Raw genomic sequence first — 16844 nt, 5'->3', positions numbered from 1 at the left:
TCTACTGGGAAAAGAACCTGGGCAATTTCCAGCAGCTCCTTTGGGAGTAGTGTTGGCTGATTTATGTAGGAGATTCTATATATGTATACATACACACAGTTTTTTTATCATATGTACATAGGTGTGTACTGTAGGCTATGTTTTTTGGCCTAACACAGCTGGCAGGCAGGTTACATTTTACATATCAAAAGGGCCAAAGCAGTTACCTAAAGGGGATTGTAAAATGTAAATTTGCCTTATCAGACTTGAAAGGAATAGTACAAAAAGTATTTATTTATGTTAATTAGACTTGATCGCATAGTAGCCCATTATGTATCACTTACCTGACACAGGAGCCAGCGAAGTTGCGCTGTCCCCTGTAGTCCGCCGCATCCATCTTGCTGGTGGCGTCTCGCAGCTCCGCCGCTGTCATTCGGCGAAGCCGCAATGACGTCACTCCCGCGCATTGCGCACGGGAGTCGACAAATGCGGCAGCTCCATTCTTGGAACTGCCGCGTTCAGTACGCCTGCGCGCCGCTGTCTACGGCACATGCGCCGTAGACAGCGGTGCCCGTTTTCGGGCAAATATCTCCTAAACCATATAGGTTTAGGAGATATTGCTTGGACCTACAGGTAAGCCTTAATCTAGGCTTACCTGTAGGTCAAAGTGGTTTGTAAGGGTTTACAACCACTTTAAAGGTCTAATGAAAAAAAAGGTCAACTCAGAGTAAGCCCAGGTTCACACTGACAGTGGGAATGAAAGTTCAGCTGAACTCGCACGATTTCATTCCCACATGTCAGTCCCGTCCTCGGGGATGATTTCAGAGACATCTGTGTGGGCTGTTGCACAGATGTCTATGGAAATTGCACCCCGAAGTTGTCAAAAGTAGTACAGGATCTACTTTTGGGAATCGGTGCGGCGCGGAAAATTTGATTTGGACAGTGCCATTGCCGGTGCCATTGTCAAATCGCATGCCAAATCACTCCATTGTGAACCAGGGCTAAATCTTACAGTCCAATCAGCTGATTAATTTTGTGCTGGAGGTTGGATTACTGGCAAAGCGCATTCCTGAGAACTGAGTGAGAAGGGTGTTTTTGTATTGTATTTGAGCAGAGGAGAAGAGATATTGTCATTGAGTGAGTGTGTTAATGGATTCAATAAACAAATGACTTTCCAAATTACGAATGTTATCACATATATATATACATAAATAAATATTGAATCTAATCGATATACAAGCAAAACAAATCAAATTTGTATAACGACTATCAACACTCTACAAAAAAAAACAATGTATTCAAAAACGAATTAATGTAACATAACGAATATAAAAGAACTAACTATTTTTACGAATGAAAACAAAACTAAACTAAACTAAAATTTTCGTTGTGCACAAGTCTACCAGTAACTGCAAGTAGAGTCTTTTCACCTTGATTAACAATAAGATTAAAAAGTATTTTGGGTTGACCTAGCAGAACCCCCCCAGTGTCAGACTAGTATTTTAGGGGATGACTTGAGCTGGCAGTCATTCATTTTTTTTCTTGAAAATGAGACCACAGGTCTAGATTATAATACACATTATTGAATGCATGGAATCTACTTAGTTGCATATTATGCTTTTTGTAGTGTAGTGTATATGCTAGGATGAATGTTACTCTGAAGGCTGCTGCTCATTGTATTATTTACTCTATTGGATTTTGTCATCTGTTGCAAGTATCTTGTGAGGACTCAATAAATGTATCTCTCTGGAACAACTGGGTTGCTGCTGGAATAACTTGCATTATAGTAATAATTAATTAGTAATCATCATGCAACCACTGTATTAATACATTGGTGCTGTGATACTTTAAAAAGTAGCATAAAGAACAATGGCACTGTGTAGTTAGCCTTCACAGTCATAACAACAAAAGCCAAAAAAATAATACAGCAGTTATGTGGAGTGGAGAACGATGTCTTTCAGGGATGCACAGATACCACAGACTAGGGCTCAGCATGGAGATTTAGTGAATGGACAGATTAAAAATGATTTTAGGATTGCGCTTTTCTCACCGATGAGCTAATACCAATGGTGTCTGCAAAGTTCTCTTTATAGGCCAAAACACGAGAAGGCCTACACATCCCACAATCCGTAGAGTCTAAAACCAACTTTGGTGCAGTCAGAACAAGAAAAGCCACACTACCCCAAAATGCTCTCTACGTAACAAGTAAGCACACAGGTCTACAAATTTGATTGTTAATGTAAATAAACTTCATAGTAACCATACACATGCTTGTATTTAAATGGTTATCAAAGTTTGGGGGATTTGGAGGAGAGTTTAGCTCAGACAAAAGTTAAAATACAGGACCATGAATAAGCATTGACTAAGATGGATTTTACCATAGAAAAAAAAAAAAAAACACTTACCTTGGCGGCAAGCTCTTTTTGTCTCTCACTGGCAGTCTCCAGAGGGTTTTCCTCTGCTTGTGGAGAGCCTTCCTCTGTCAGCTGCACCAGCTGGCACATTGGGCTGAGTGGTGGCATCTCATCACTAGGAGAAGGCGTAAGCGTATCTGTGGCTCCCCTAAGTATGGATTCCAATTTCTCCCGTAGCAGCAAGTAATGTCGAGTCCTCTCAACCTGGAAAAGTATAGATAATGAGCTCTGTAACAAGCACAGGCTTTTCTTTAAATAAAACAGTAGATATAAACCTAATCATTAAATTACATTAACTGTAACTGATGTAATTTCCACTTGTTTTAATTCTGCAGCTTTCTTCAAAGCAGAACAAAAACTGCAAGCAAGCAGACTCTTTATTCTTTATCTTTATTATAGGAGACATGCAGTGTTTCTTCTGCAATAAAATAAATCTATCTATCTGCTTGCAGTCTGCATTGGAAAGTACACTGAGCTGCTCAAACGCAGCTCAGTTTACATTTTGGCACAGCACTTATATGCCAGCATGACTGTCCTCCTCTGCATGCACAGGAGTGATGTCATCCCGAACCAGCCAATGAAGATGGCTACAGTCCAACACCAAGAAGAAGCTGGATAGAAGATTCTAGCACCGGCAAGGGACATTGGACCATTGATGCATAGGCAGTTTTTTACCTGGTGTTTCTGCCAACAATGTTCTTGTGCATATACTTCCTTTTATAGGGTGGCAACATTTTATAGGGTGATCTTCTATTTGGCTTCCTGTGTTATCACCCTGTCACATGTGCTTCTGATGGAGACTGTAAGTTGTTGTGCTAGTGTTCTGTTCATGTGCGTGAAAAGGCAGGTGTCTCAATACTTTTGGTAATATAGTGTATGTAGATTGAGTGGCTGTCAAGACACTGTCAAGACACTGCTGGAGATTAGAAACACTGAGATGTACATAAAGACAAAAAAATCCTCAAAGAAAAAAAAAACAATAAATGTTTGTTACACCATCCAATTACATTTAAAATATATGTAAACCTAAACACAAAAATATAATATAATACAGACTACCAGTCCTTAGATGTTGTGACTGCATTAGTGTTTAGGCTTTTTTGCCTTCATTTTCACCTTGGTGGTCCTGTCAGTAACACAGTTCCTGCTAAGGGTGATAATTCTCACACACTGTACTCTATATATGGAGTAGCAGCCCTGTCACCCTAGGCCAGGGATCTCAAACTGGTGGCCCTCCAGCTGTTTCAAAATTACAGGTCCCATCATGCCTCTGCCTGTGGGAGTCATGTTTGTAACTGTCAGCCTTGCAATGCCTCATGGGAATTGTAGTTTTGCAACAGCTGGAGGGCCGCCAGTTTGAGACCCCTGCCCTAGGTGTTTCGGTGCCTTTCAATCTTGAATGTCACCCCAATACACCATGGCAATGCAGCTCCAACGTACGTGTTGCAGAGCACCACAATGCACGGTAATGCAAACATGTATTGTGGTGCATTTCATTGGAGAAATGCTGTATGTCCATTTTTTTTTGTCTATTCCTTTATGTTGGCAGTGCATTCAAAATTAATTGGCTGCCTTAACACAATGCATGGGAAATCTACACACTGGAATGGGTAAGTGTAAATGGGCCCTCAAGGAAAAGAAAAACTGATAACAATACCTCCTGAAGTAAACTCAGTTTCTCCAACTCCCATTGATGATCGAGGATTAAGCTGTCACTCCTTGGCCTCCAACCAGCAAGGTTCTCTTCACCCCGTACATATGCCACAGATGTGTCCAGTACACGTCTACGTCTCCTCTGCATACCTAGGAAGCCATTATAGAATAATAAACAGCATATATTTATAGACTAGTTGTTAAATGGACAGGATGAGATGAAGGGAACTTGTACACAAAAGGGAGATCGAATCTTGTTGCCATAGCAAATTGTTTCCAGTGGTGTACGAGAGAATAAAGATGGGAATCTGATTGGCTGTTGTGTTCAACAAGATACATGATATACTTTAATATCACGCTTCTTTTCTTTTTCTCTCAATATATCACACATGATCCTAGAGAGTAGATAAACAGCTGAACGCTATTAAAACATGCAAGTTCTTTAGCCTAAATGAAACTCTCAGTTGCACTCCAAACCCAACTTCTGTTTTAGGTAGAAATGTCTAACCAGTTTGGTAGGGGAGCCCAAAACCAGTGAATTGTACACTAGCTGCAGTCTACATATCCCCAGAATAAAGATAAGGTCTGACAATTACTGTCTTAGCCCTTGTACACACGGTCGGACATTATAACAACAAAATCCATCTGATTTTTTCCGACGGATTTTGTCCGAAACTGGTGTTGCATACACACGGTCGGACAAAGTTGTCGGAAAATCCGATCATTCGGTAACGTGATGACGTTTGTTCATTGCGACGGGACTACGTTGTGGCTAGTAGCCAATAGCTTTGATCTCGTAATTTGATCTGAGCATGCGTGGCACTTTGTCCGATAGGAATTCTCTACAAACGATCATCGGATCATGTTGTTGGAAAATTTTATAACCAGCTCTCAAATTTTGTTGGTCGGACATTCCGACGGAAAATGTCCGATGTAGCCCACACACGGTCAGATTATCTGACAACATGGTCCGATCGGACGTTTTCCGTCGGAATTTCTGGCCGTGTGTACAAGGGCTTTGAGTTAGATCTGATCTTGAACTTGGCAAATGGGAGTTACAAACACTGCAAATTGTACATGTTGTGGTCCAGGCATGCGAGGCACTGGGATCGGCTATTTATATTCAAAGTAGATAATAAGTTATATTTAAAGTACAACTAAAGGCAAAACTGTTTTAATGCGCCATACACACTATCAGATTTTCTGCTAATTTTTGTCTTCAGATTTACCAAAACCATGTAGTAGAAGGGCCTGCCTGATTGCATACACATTGAAACTCCTAAGGTTTGACCTCATATTATATGGTTTTGGTAAATCTGAAGGAAAAAATCAGCAGAAAATCTGATAGTGGGTATGGGGTTTAAGTTTGGATAAAATGGAGATGGATTAGACCACCTGTCAGTTTTTATTGCTGTCTGTGACCCCTTTTGGGAGATTCATCCTCTCTCTGTGTCCTGTTTATCTTTATCATTGAAAGTGAAAGTAAAAGAAAATCCCAAATTTTGGGTTGTCACCAGAAAAGTAATAGAGAGGAATAAAATGGGGACACTAGTTCTGCTGACCTGTGGGTACCCAAGGGATTCCTTTAATTTTAAGGGGTTTTCTCTTCCTGTTTTGGCTATAGGACAGGAAGTAAAGGAAAGTCTCCCCAATGAGACACAGATGGCAAAAAATAAACTGACCGCGGTTATAACCCTTCCCTACTCTATCAAAAATGAAAAAAAAAAAAGGATTTGTCTACAGTTCTACTTTAATTTATGTTCATACATGTAAGGCAAAAATGTCCACGATAGCAAGGATAACGTGCCCCAGATTTGTGACAGTGTTGCATTGTAAGTCTGTTAACTCGCTGCACATTTTCACTGGCAAGTTGTACACTTGCAGAGCACATGAAGCACAAGTTCTATGTTGAGACTTTTCCAATTTGTAGCAAGTTTGCATGGCAAGTCTCTAGCAAGAGCAAAGTTGCAGTGGTGAGGCTACAAAAAGAGCTCTGCAAGTCTACAGCATGAAAATTCAGCCACAGTGACCCCTGTGGTGGGATGACTATTGCACAACATAACTGAACCAGCACTTGCAGCAGACGTGCAGAATGTTTGCAAAGAAAGTTGATCTGGAGTCATGCAATGCAGATTTGCTGCAATAGTGCAACACACTTGTGAAGCCTGGCAAGTCTAGCAATAGCTTAGCAAGTCATTTTCAAACTTGCAACACACTTGCTTGCTATCTGGGGAGGTTAAACAGGCTGTAATACTTGAATCAAAATATTTCTTTCCTGCATATGATTGGTTTATAAGGTTTACAAAAATGTATTCAGCAGACAAATGACTCAATTTAAGCTAATGATGTTCCTGATTTCAAGCATTTGCCATGATGCGCCATTTTTGATGAGCTAGATGTCTGCTTGTCTATAGCCAGTCTTAGAAAATTGAATTAAAAATTATTATATTGTAAGTGTACCTGTAAGTCCTTGCATATGTTGACAACTATAATTGACATTAAAGGGTCCCAATGAATGAAGTTAGACTAGCTGAGCCCAAGCAGCTGCCTCTCCGTGTGAAGGTGACAGGTAAAATGGGGAACTGAATTATATGTTTATCAACTTGTACATAAAATGGAAAAACATTGAATGAGACAATGATAGCCATAAGTGTGTTTAGCAGATATAATTGAACCGCTTGCCGCCCGTCCACCTTCAAATGACAGAGGGACGGTGTGCATCTGAACGGTCTCTCCCATGCGCCTGCGGGGGTGCGCAGAGTGGCGATCACGGCCGCGCCGTGTTGCTAGGAAACCGCGCAAACTCGATCTCTGTAAAGGGCTATGGCCATGACTCTTTAACCATATGATCAGCTGTGTCTAATCACAGCCGGTCACAAATAAACACGGAAATGCCGGTTTTGCCTCTCATCACCTCACACTGACATAGTGTATGGCGAGGAGAGCCGATCAGCGATATCTCCTCGCAGGGGACATCGAGACATGAAATCAGGGCACTGATCATCAGTGCCCTGATTACAATAAAGCACCAGTGCCAGCAATCAGTGCCCACCATTTCCAGCAATCAGTGCCCACAAGTGACAACAATCAGTGATGGCAGTCAGTGCTGGCTATCAGTGCCACTTATCAGTGCTGCCCATCATTGCTGCCCATCAATGCCCATCACTTCTGTGCATAAAGGCCCATCAGTGTCACTCATCAATGCCCATCAGTGCCGCCCATCAGTGCTGCCTATCTGTGCCACCTATCAGTGCCCACCAGTGCCACATAACAGTGCCCACCAGTGCCACCTATCAGTGCCAACCAGTGCCACTTGTCAGTTACCACCAGGGCCACCCATCAGTGCCACATATCAGTGGCACCTATCGGTGCCCATAAGTGCAGCATATTAGTGCCTCCTCATCAGTGCCACCTAATCAGTGCCCATAAGTGCCGCCTCATCAGTGCCCCATCAGTTCCGCCTCATCAGCGCACATATTTGAAGGAGAAAAGTTACTTATTTACAAAACGTTTATTTTTTTTTCAGAATTTTCTCGTTCTTTTTTTTATTAGTAAAAAAATTAAAACCCAGCAGTGACTAAATACTACCAAAAGAAAGCTCTATTTGTGTGAAGAAAATGATAAACATTTCACATTATTACAGTGTAGCATGACTGCGCAATTGTCATTCAAAATGTGACAGCGTTGAAAGCTGAAAATTGGCCTGGGCAGGAAGGGGGTGAATTGCCCTCTAGGTAAGTGGTTAACAAGAATAATAGTAATAATAATAATAGTAATAATATAAAGAAGCCACTCACCAGGACTGCTGGCCTCTGCAACTCGACAAAGACTGAGCTCATACACGCCTGTCACGCGGTTACTATACAAAAAGAAAATCACTGCTGTCATTTAAATTGCAGACATACATTCTCAATGGGCGTCATGTTTAAAAATGTATTAGCAATTTACAGCCTAAAACAAAATGTAGATCAAGAAGCAGACCCACAATGTTCTCTACAATAATTTCTTCTCCTATTTCCTGATATCATCCCGCACACAAACTTCACTTAACCTATGGTCATCTCATATCCTTCACTCTTCTCATAAGCTTCTTATCTTCTGAAGAACTCTCTTTCAATGCCATCCAGCATTCTCCTAACAAATACACCCCTAAACCCACTTCTTGAGGAAAGCATATAATATGAACTAAATTATTTTCTTTGGGCAAGGATCGTACTGCTACTTCCAAGCAGCATAATTGGTGCAACTGACTTTTGCTCTTGGAACTGATTTAGGATTCTTCTGATCTATATTACAGAAGAACAAAAGATCCAGAATTGTGCTCTGGCATTAGAGAGAAGGGCTAGTGCATTTAAAAAGTTAGTATGAGCTCTGGTGAGCTGTTAGCCACAAACAAATTGAAGTTAAGAAGTTTTTGAATTAATGATACATTTATAAACTCGGATTTTGTACGTAAAAGAAAACAGACAATTTTCACCTATCCGGGCTTCTTTTCTGGGCACAGACAGTGTCCGAGAACATATGTACAATGCAACGTTTAAGAACTTGTATATCCTGAACTCACCTCTCAGAAGCTCGCAGGCTCCCTGCACCAAATAAGTTTCGAATAGAGCGACAAGCGGGGAGTTTGGCATCTCGAGAATAAAAGACCATACAGAAGTCTTTGGTGATCACAGCTGGCTGTGTGCAGTTCTCCATCTGTGGGAAAAAATATTCATTTTTAGGACAGATTGTAAGACACTTGAATACAAATTAAATAATAAATTAGACTAGCTACAATATAACCCAATGCTGGCCCACCTCACAATAATAAAACACATTCATTAATATAGATTATTCCATGGTCATTTTTCAGTTTGACTTTACATGGAGCCAACGTGCTCAGCCTTATACAGTGCCTTGAAAGAGTATTCACACCCCTTGAGATTTTCCAAATTTTGTCATGTTATAACCAGAAACTTAAATGTATTTTATTGGGATTTTATATGATTTACCAACACAAAGAGGCACATAATTGTGGAACGAAAAGTGGAACGAAAATGATAAATGGTTTTCAATGTTTTTTACAAATAAATATGTGAAAAGTGTGGCGTGCATTTGTATTCAGTCCCCCTGAGTCATTACTTTGTAGAACCCCCTTTCACTGCATTTACAGTTGCGAGTCTTTTTGGACACGTCTCTACTAGCTTTGCCCATTCTTTTTGCAAAATAGCCCAAGCTCTGTCAGATTGGATGAAGCATCTGTAAACAGCAATTTTAAAGAATGTGCTTTGATCTAAACCATTCCATTGTAGCTATGACTGTATGTTTAGGGTTGCTGTCCTGCTGGAAAGTGAACCTCTGCCCCAGTCTCAAGTCTTTTGCGGACAGGTTTTCTTCTTAGATTGATTGTATTTGGCTCCATCCATCTTCCCATCAACTCTGCCCAGCTTCCCTGTTCCTGCTGAAGAAAAGCATCCCCACAACATGATGTTCCCACCACCATATTTCACGTGGGGATGGTATTGGTTAGGGTGATGTGAAGTGTTAGTTTTCCGCCATACATAGCCTTTTGCTTTTAGGCTAAAAAGTTCAATTTCAGTCTGACCAGAGCACCTTCTTAGACATGTTTGCTGTGTCCCCCACGTCTCCCTTATGGCTTCTTATGGCTTTCTTTCAAAAATGGCATTCTTCTTGCTGCTCTTCGATAAAGGCCAGATTTGTGGAGTGCACAACTAATAGTTGTCCTGTGGACAGATTCTCCCAACTGAGCTGTTGATCTCTGCAGCTTCTCCAGAGTTACCATGGGCCTCTTTGCTGCTTCTCTGATTAATGCTCTCCTGGCCTGTCAGTTTAGATGGTCAGCCATGTCTTGGTGGGTTTTCTGTTGTGCCATACTCTTTAAATTTTTGGATGATGGATTGAACAGTGCTCTGTGAGATTATTAAAGCTTGGGGCAGCCAGTTCCATTTGATTTTAGTGAGGGGTATCAGAGTAAAGGGGGCTGAATACAAATGCACACCACATTTTTCAGATATTTATTTGTAAACAAATTTGAAAAATATTTATCATTTTTATTCCACTTTACAATTATGTGCCACTTTGTGTTGGTCTATCACATAAAATCGCAATAAAATACATTTACGTTTTTGTTTGTAACATGACAAATTGTGGAAAATTTCAAGGGATATGAATACGTTAAAGGGCACCGTATAAGGGGACCCGGGGGTCAATATACATATTTATTAACCCCCAAAAAGCTATGGCTACCAGTAGAACTAAACTAAAAAACCTTTATAGTTGTTAGTGGGAGAACCCAACTGATCACTGGACAATTTTTGGCAATTTTTGGAATCTGACTTACCTGGTCACCAACATCATTACCTAACCTACCGAGGGCCCTCATAGACAGATTTATTGGTTAAAGAGATGCAGCTTAGTGTTTTCTACATATGAACAAGAGTGTTATGATATACTGTATACCATAATCTGTGCAGCACACATATGTTGTGTAAATCTGGTATTGGTGTCTCAATTCTCACCTCTACATAAGCAGACAGCGTCATGTATATCTTCTCTCTATATGGAGTGACACGATTCAGCAGTATAGAGTTGTGCATAGAGCTGTCCCATGCCACTTCAAAGTGAAAGAATGTCCTGCCATGATAGGAAATAATTTAATATACTCTATATGCACATATACATATCTCAGATACACATAAGGCACACACATTACACTGGGAATTACACATCACACAAACACTAGACTCTGTTTACTATAATGTGTATATAGATTGAACCACCATGCTGGAGATATTCACCCAGATATGGGCCACTATATAATTATCAGCGAAAATTAAGTGGTTACTAATTGCAACAGCTCTAGCTTTTTTTTGTAGCCTTCACATTTTCAGCCCCAATTTCATTGGCTTCCCAATAGAATAACTAACTTGTACTATTGATTAGACTAAAATTACCTTCTAGAAAGCCCATTTAAATTGACACTGTAAAACATATTCCTAAAAACAATTACAAAAATAATAAAAGTATTTAAGGCTGTCCATGATCTGGTAATGGCAAAATATGACACATCAGTCATCTATTGGTCCTCATTTTGCCTGCCAGGGTGACAATAAGGTATGGCCCATAAAGTACATTACGTACTTTTGTTAGTAGTGTGTGCTCATCTTTACTGATGGATAAAATGACCTGCCTAACTACGGTATCCAGATTGGTTGCATTACTTGCAGATATTTGGCCAACTACTGTATGTGTGGCTTAACCCAAAAATGATGGTAAGCAAGGCTCCAGATTAAGAAGTTTTTTTTGTTTTGTTTTTTAGGAAAGGACTAGAATATATTATTTAACATTTTATAAATAATACTGTCATGTTGTAGATTAAAAGCATTATATTGAACCATGTATTTGTAACACTGCTATCTAATCAAATCCTCAAACCCCAAAACTGATACATGTAAAACGTATATCCTAAAGTAACATATATACAAATAAGCTCCCATATACAAACCACCATTAAATATGATCAAACTCTCTCATCAATAAATATTATTATTAATATTATTACTACTAATAAATGAGATCAACACAAAAACATTCATTTATTAAAATATTAAAATGTAATAATAATAATAGATGTTATTATAATTTTAATTATTTTTATTTAGATTATATCATATTTCTATCATTTTATTATTTATTTATAAGATAGTTTGATCATATTTTATAAGGGTGCATGTTTTATATATGGGAGCTTATTTGTTTATGTGATACTTTGGGATATACATGCAATAATTTATACTGGGGTATAAAGTGTAAGGTTTTCATTAGATTTGATTACATAATGCTGTGTATTACATATGCATGTACTGAATATAATTTTGTGATATTACACAGCTGCTGAGATAAAATTGAGGTAAGGGTGACTGCAGAGTATTTTTACTCACACTTTTTTAAACCGACTTATAGTAAACAGAGCTTTGAGCAGAATACTGCTATTCCGTATACACCAAACAGTTATTACACAGACCAATATATGTACTGTATATTGATACACACACAAAAATTCACGTATGGCGGCCCTTTGCTTTCTAGGAAAATCCTTATATATTTTACGCCAGTAGGAAATGGCATAATCAAATTTTTTGGAAAAATTATCTTTAAAAAGTTAAGCCTCTCCTACATCCTAATACAGTGTTGTTAATTAAGTTAATTTAACAAATGGCAATAGGCTCAGGTTTAACAGGCATCATGATAGGCTAGAGCCTAAGGGCAAGAAAAGTCAACAGCCAGCTGTTCTTGGTATAGTTAGTAAGCTACATATTTTCTGTTATCATCACAAAAGCAGGACTTTATAATAGTCAATCTACAATGATCTGCTTTGATAAAGCCCCACATAAGCTATAGAATGTTGTTTGGAGGAAGTGCCTATCTGGGGTAAGGCTTAGGAAGCCAAGGGTTATGTGCTTTGAGGTTAAAAATATTGTATATAAATTTCTGCTATAAAACACCCTGAGGACCATGGATACTGTTAGCTCTACCATTCCGTAAAAATGTCCCTAAATTTGCACTCAGCACTGGAAACCATATAGAGGGCTGGTGTTTAAAAAAAAATATTTCTCAGACTCCAATATTTGTTTTTTAAGCTCAGACAAAAAATGGAAGTCAAAACCTGCCTGTCAGCTAAGGGCAACAGTTAAAATTTCCATTTCTATTAGAACAAGCTCTATGAACATCTAAAGCATGTGTATCAGTATACAACTGTAGAACTCCACAATAATAAACAGTAACTAGTAAAACAATAAAAGAAGAGGCAGAAAGAAGAGGGGAAATGAAGAATAGAACAGAGAAGATGGGAAAACATAAGGGATGAAGGGGCCAGATCATGACCTTATTCAGGGTTGGAAGGTGGTGAAAAGGTCGGGTGACAAGAATGCATAAGACTGAGGTATGAAAAACAAGAAGGAAATCTAGAAATGGCAGATTATGACACTATAGAAGTCAAGAGATGAGATACATGGGGAAATAGGGAAAACTACAGATGTCCAGGCCTAAGTAAGGTGCAAAATAAACATTAAATCCTTCAGCTGCACAAAAGTATTATGAACTCTAAGGTGAGTAGCATAGCACTGTTACAATTAGTAATGAAGACAAGAAGCTATAAAAAATATTATGCAGTGGCAGATTTATTATACACCAGAAAACATCTAGTCAGTGAACAGGCATTGTGGAAGGATGAAACATTAACAAGAATGTAAGCACTTAAGGTGGAGAGAGACAGACAATGGTAAGAAGGGCAGAATAACAGAAGTGAGTACCTGGTGCCCAGCACGGAGTGGCTGCTGAAGGTGGGAGCCCCAAATATAGAGTGAGAGAGTGTGAGTGCCAGTACAAATCAATGGTGGGGCATGGGAGGGTCATGTAATGCAATGCATGGAGGGAGAAGAATCACAACTGACAGAACCCTGACAATTTGCCACCAGGGAGTACTGACATAACTAAGCCAGTGCATTAAAGCAATATTTAGCTGTCTGAGAATTCACTAGGATCCAATTACATTGTCCCTATGCTTAATGCCCAATGATTTCACATGAGTCACTATTACAATATACAACAGTATGTACTGTGTACTGTAAATGTTACAATGTACTACGTATAGTCACCTATATACATTAAGTTGTTTGTGACTAGGGCCACAATTCAAGCACTGTACAAAAATCTGTACTGATTTAGCCATCTATGAACGGTGGTGGAAAACATCCACTTTATTTCAATATTTTAATAAGCAGTGGGTTAGGTAGCTTGAGTCGAACTGTGACCTAATGGCTGGATTGTCTCTGGCCCTACTCCAAAAATGAATAGGTAATAATAACAAACATCAGTTCTTGCAAAATTTCTTGAATTACTCGAAAAGGCAAATCAGATATGCTGTAAAACACAGCTGTAGCTTTATCACCTTACCATTTTGCTACCCATCAGCGTATAGTGTCCATCAGTTGTTCACAGTTCTTGGTCTCCTCTGATTATATGTCTGGATGTTTTGCGTTGCACATTTTCCTCTATCCAAAATGTCACGAGGACTCTAAAGTACTGATCATGTAACTGCCTGTCCTCAGCCAGGTAAAATCTGACATGCAGTTTCTCCAGATTTTGCTGGCTTTTCCTCATTTTTCACTGCTGTTTAAATCTTGGTTTATAAAAGCATGAAAACTTTTATAAAAGAAAGAAGCAGCAAAAGGGGGTTAGAAGTCAAAATCTATATATGTGTCTCCTCTCGCATGTGTTATTATGTCAACTCACTGGAACGTGTGTGTAAAAAAAAAAGAAGCGTCCTCCTTGGTTCTCCAGAACACTTTGATACATACTCAGATGATGTATTATTCTTTATATAGACACACAGAAAGACCCCTTTCTGTTTTTGGGAAGTTTCACTGCTTATTTTTAGTTTAAGATCTATATGGATACAATTGAGATTTTGAAAACAGAGACTTCTATAGAAATATATGAGATTTTAAAACTTTCCACTGCAATGGAAAAGAAAATCCCCGCCCATCTGGGTATCCACATAAACTCTATTACCACCACACCCTTTAAGAATAGCTTTATATCACTCCTGGACAGAGCCTGAAGTTCATCTTCAATCAATATATTTTCTAGCATACCATTCTATAGAAAAATTCAACTACTATCCTTGCCTAGACTCTTTTCTGCTAAATGTAAACTTTGTACTTCGTCATCTAGCAGGAAACAAACCCAGGCCTATATTCTAATATGGTGGCACTGTTTATCACAGAGTGGAAGGTTGTTAGTTTTGGTGTCCACCAGTGGTGGCTCCCAGCAGCCAGCAGATCCCACTAATCTGTTTCCACTGATGCTGTTTCCACTGATGCTGGCTGCTGAGAGGGTATTTGGGTCCTCCCCTAATAGTGCCTCTCCAGTGTTTTGCTGCTGCTGCTGTTTTGCTGCTGCCAGACTCTGTTTGCCTTTGCTCCTGCCCTGTACATGCACCCCCTTGTTTCTGATCCCAGTTTGGTTAATTCCCATCTGCTGTACCTTCAGTTTTCTCCTGTGTTCTGTCTTCCCCATTTTGTATGTACTGTACATAGTTAGTGGTTAGTTAGGCTGTTTGTTAGATTGATTAGTTCGGTATTCTGTCACTGGGTTTTGCATTCATTTATATTTTTATGTTTGCTGTTTGCTGTGTGCTAGTGTTTGAAAGGATTTTGTTTCACTGTAAAAATAAATCTCACTTAAAGCATACACAGTATGTTCTCAGCCTCCTGAATGTAGCCTTTGTAAATACTGCTGATTCCTGACACTGTCTCCCTTATCTGAAAAACCTTGCTTATCCTTGATTATCCTGGGTTTCATAGATGCCTACTGCACTGGAAAGTGAGTTTTGTTCTAAACTAGCAAACAAAAAGGTACGATATCCTCTCATTGGTCCTTTAGTTCTTGATAAGTTCCTCCACAGAAGAAACCAGCTTTATGCTGCAGGCCAGATTTTGTTCAGGCTGTGACTTGCCCTGCTCCTTCCACCTCCTATGGTTGGACCATATTGTTATGCAATCCTATTGGAATGTTGTCTTCAGATTTATTAAACAAATCATCTGGTTAGATTACCCATGATTGTAAGAAATTGAATGATGAAGACAAGGAAATTTGGCTGTCTGTTCCCTTGTGGATGGAAGACAAAGTAAGGCAGGCATGATCTAAAGTTCTAAATACATAATATGTGGAGATGTAGACCTGTGTGCCCAGTTAGTGGACAGTATATACCAGTGCTTTGCAAAGTGGGCAATACCACCCCCTGGGGGTGCTGGAATGATCCAGGGGGTGATAGTAGCCTCAGATGCAATTGGGGAGGGGAGTTTGAATGAATATTAGGGGGCAGGGGAAGCATAAAGAAAAAAGAGAAGAGAAGACATTTTTGGAAAACCTTTCATATATGTTTTATCTGTTGTGTAACATAGTTAAAAGTCATTGTAATTAATTTATTATCCAAAAAAAACACAAAATGCAAGTTATAACCAATCAGTGGTCAAGCCAACAGACAGGTCTTAAAGTCCAACTTCAGGCAAAATAAAATACACTTACAGTGGGGCTGTGCCCACATTGCAAGGATTAGGTGTGCTTTTTTTGTCCAGGGCAGAGAAGAAACCTCATACTTACCCAAACCTCCACTTCCCCAGCAACCTGCGCTCCCCCATGATCCAGAGGTGGACTGTTCCTGGTGTCCTGACATCTAGAGCAGGGCTATGAATGCTGCTCTGGGCTTTATGATGTCAGGACTCACGACTGCTAGAGTGCAGGAGGTGCAGGAGCTGCAGGGACTTGTGCGGATGATTGGGTAAATATATCTCCTTTTATCTTTCCAATAGGATGTGGGCAGAAATATAGATACATAAAATAACACAAATTTGTCACTGTATCTTTCTGTTTGTTCGCTTAAATGTAGATTTCCAAGGGGGGCGCTGAGTAATAATTTTTTCTGAAAAGGGGGCGTAGGCCAAATAAGTTTGGGTGCCTCTACTATATGTTAACATTGATGATTTAATCACAGGTGTGAGATAATTATGCTATGGCTTAATTTGGTGTGTATAGTAAGCATATTAGGAGATTTTGCAAGAACTCATGTTTATATAGATACAGTATGTATTGATTTATGGTGATCTCCCTTTAATATGACTTTATATTTTTTATAGGTGTTACGTATTTGTGTTGGTGTTTGTGATTTGATTGTATATGTAACTGAGGTAGCAATTAACATTAAGCAGTAAATTGTTCAAAAGGTGAAGCAAA

At 39.3% G+C, this 16844-nt stretch overlaps 1 protein-coding gene across 13 annotated transcripts in view; it reads right to left on the bottom strand.

Annotated features, from left to right (window-relative positions):
• The window catches only part of KIF1A (kinesin family member 1A), a 220684-nt gene that overhangs the window by 22791 nt on the left and 181049 nt on the right, over window positions 1-16844 (bottom strand). For 8 of the 13 annotated variants that reach the window (XM_077488468.1, XM_077488467.1, XM_077488474.1 and 5 more), the window contains 5 exons: window positions 10568-10682; window positions 8611-8744; window positions 7844-7905; window positions 4051-4196; window positions 2385-2597 (listed from right to left, as the gene is read on the bottom strand). In XM_077488468.1, coding sequence (XP_077344594.1) covers window positions 2385-2597; window positions 4051-4196; window positions 7844-7905; window positions 8611-8744; window positions 10568-10682 — 670 coding nt within the window. Of the gene's footprint in view, window positions 1-2384; window positions 2598-4050; window positions 4197-7843; window positions 7906-8610; window positions 8745-10567; window positions 10683-13360; window positions 13385-16844 lie in introns of all 13 variants that reach the window. The other 5 variants (XM_077488465.1, XM_077488469.1, XM_077488470.1 and 2 more) reach the window with 2 other exon arrangements.

Source organism: Lithobates pipiens, unplaced genomic scaffold (assembly GCF_037356315.1).
Source record: "Lithobates pipiens isolate NorthernLeopardFrog02 unplaced genomic scaffold, aLitPip1_a1.2 Scaffold_18, whole genome shotgun sequence".
Lineage (NCBI taxonomy): Eukaryota > Metazoa > Chordata > Amphibia > Anura > Ranidae > Lithobates > Lithobates pipiens.
Note: the sequence above shows the minus strand (reverse complement) of the source record. Positions and strands in the feature narration are given on the sequence as shown.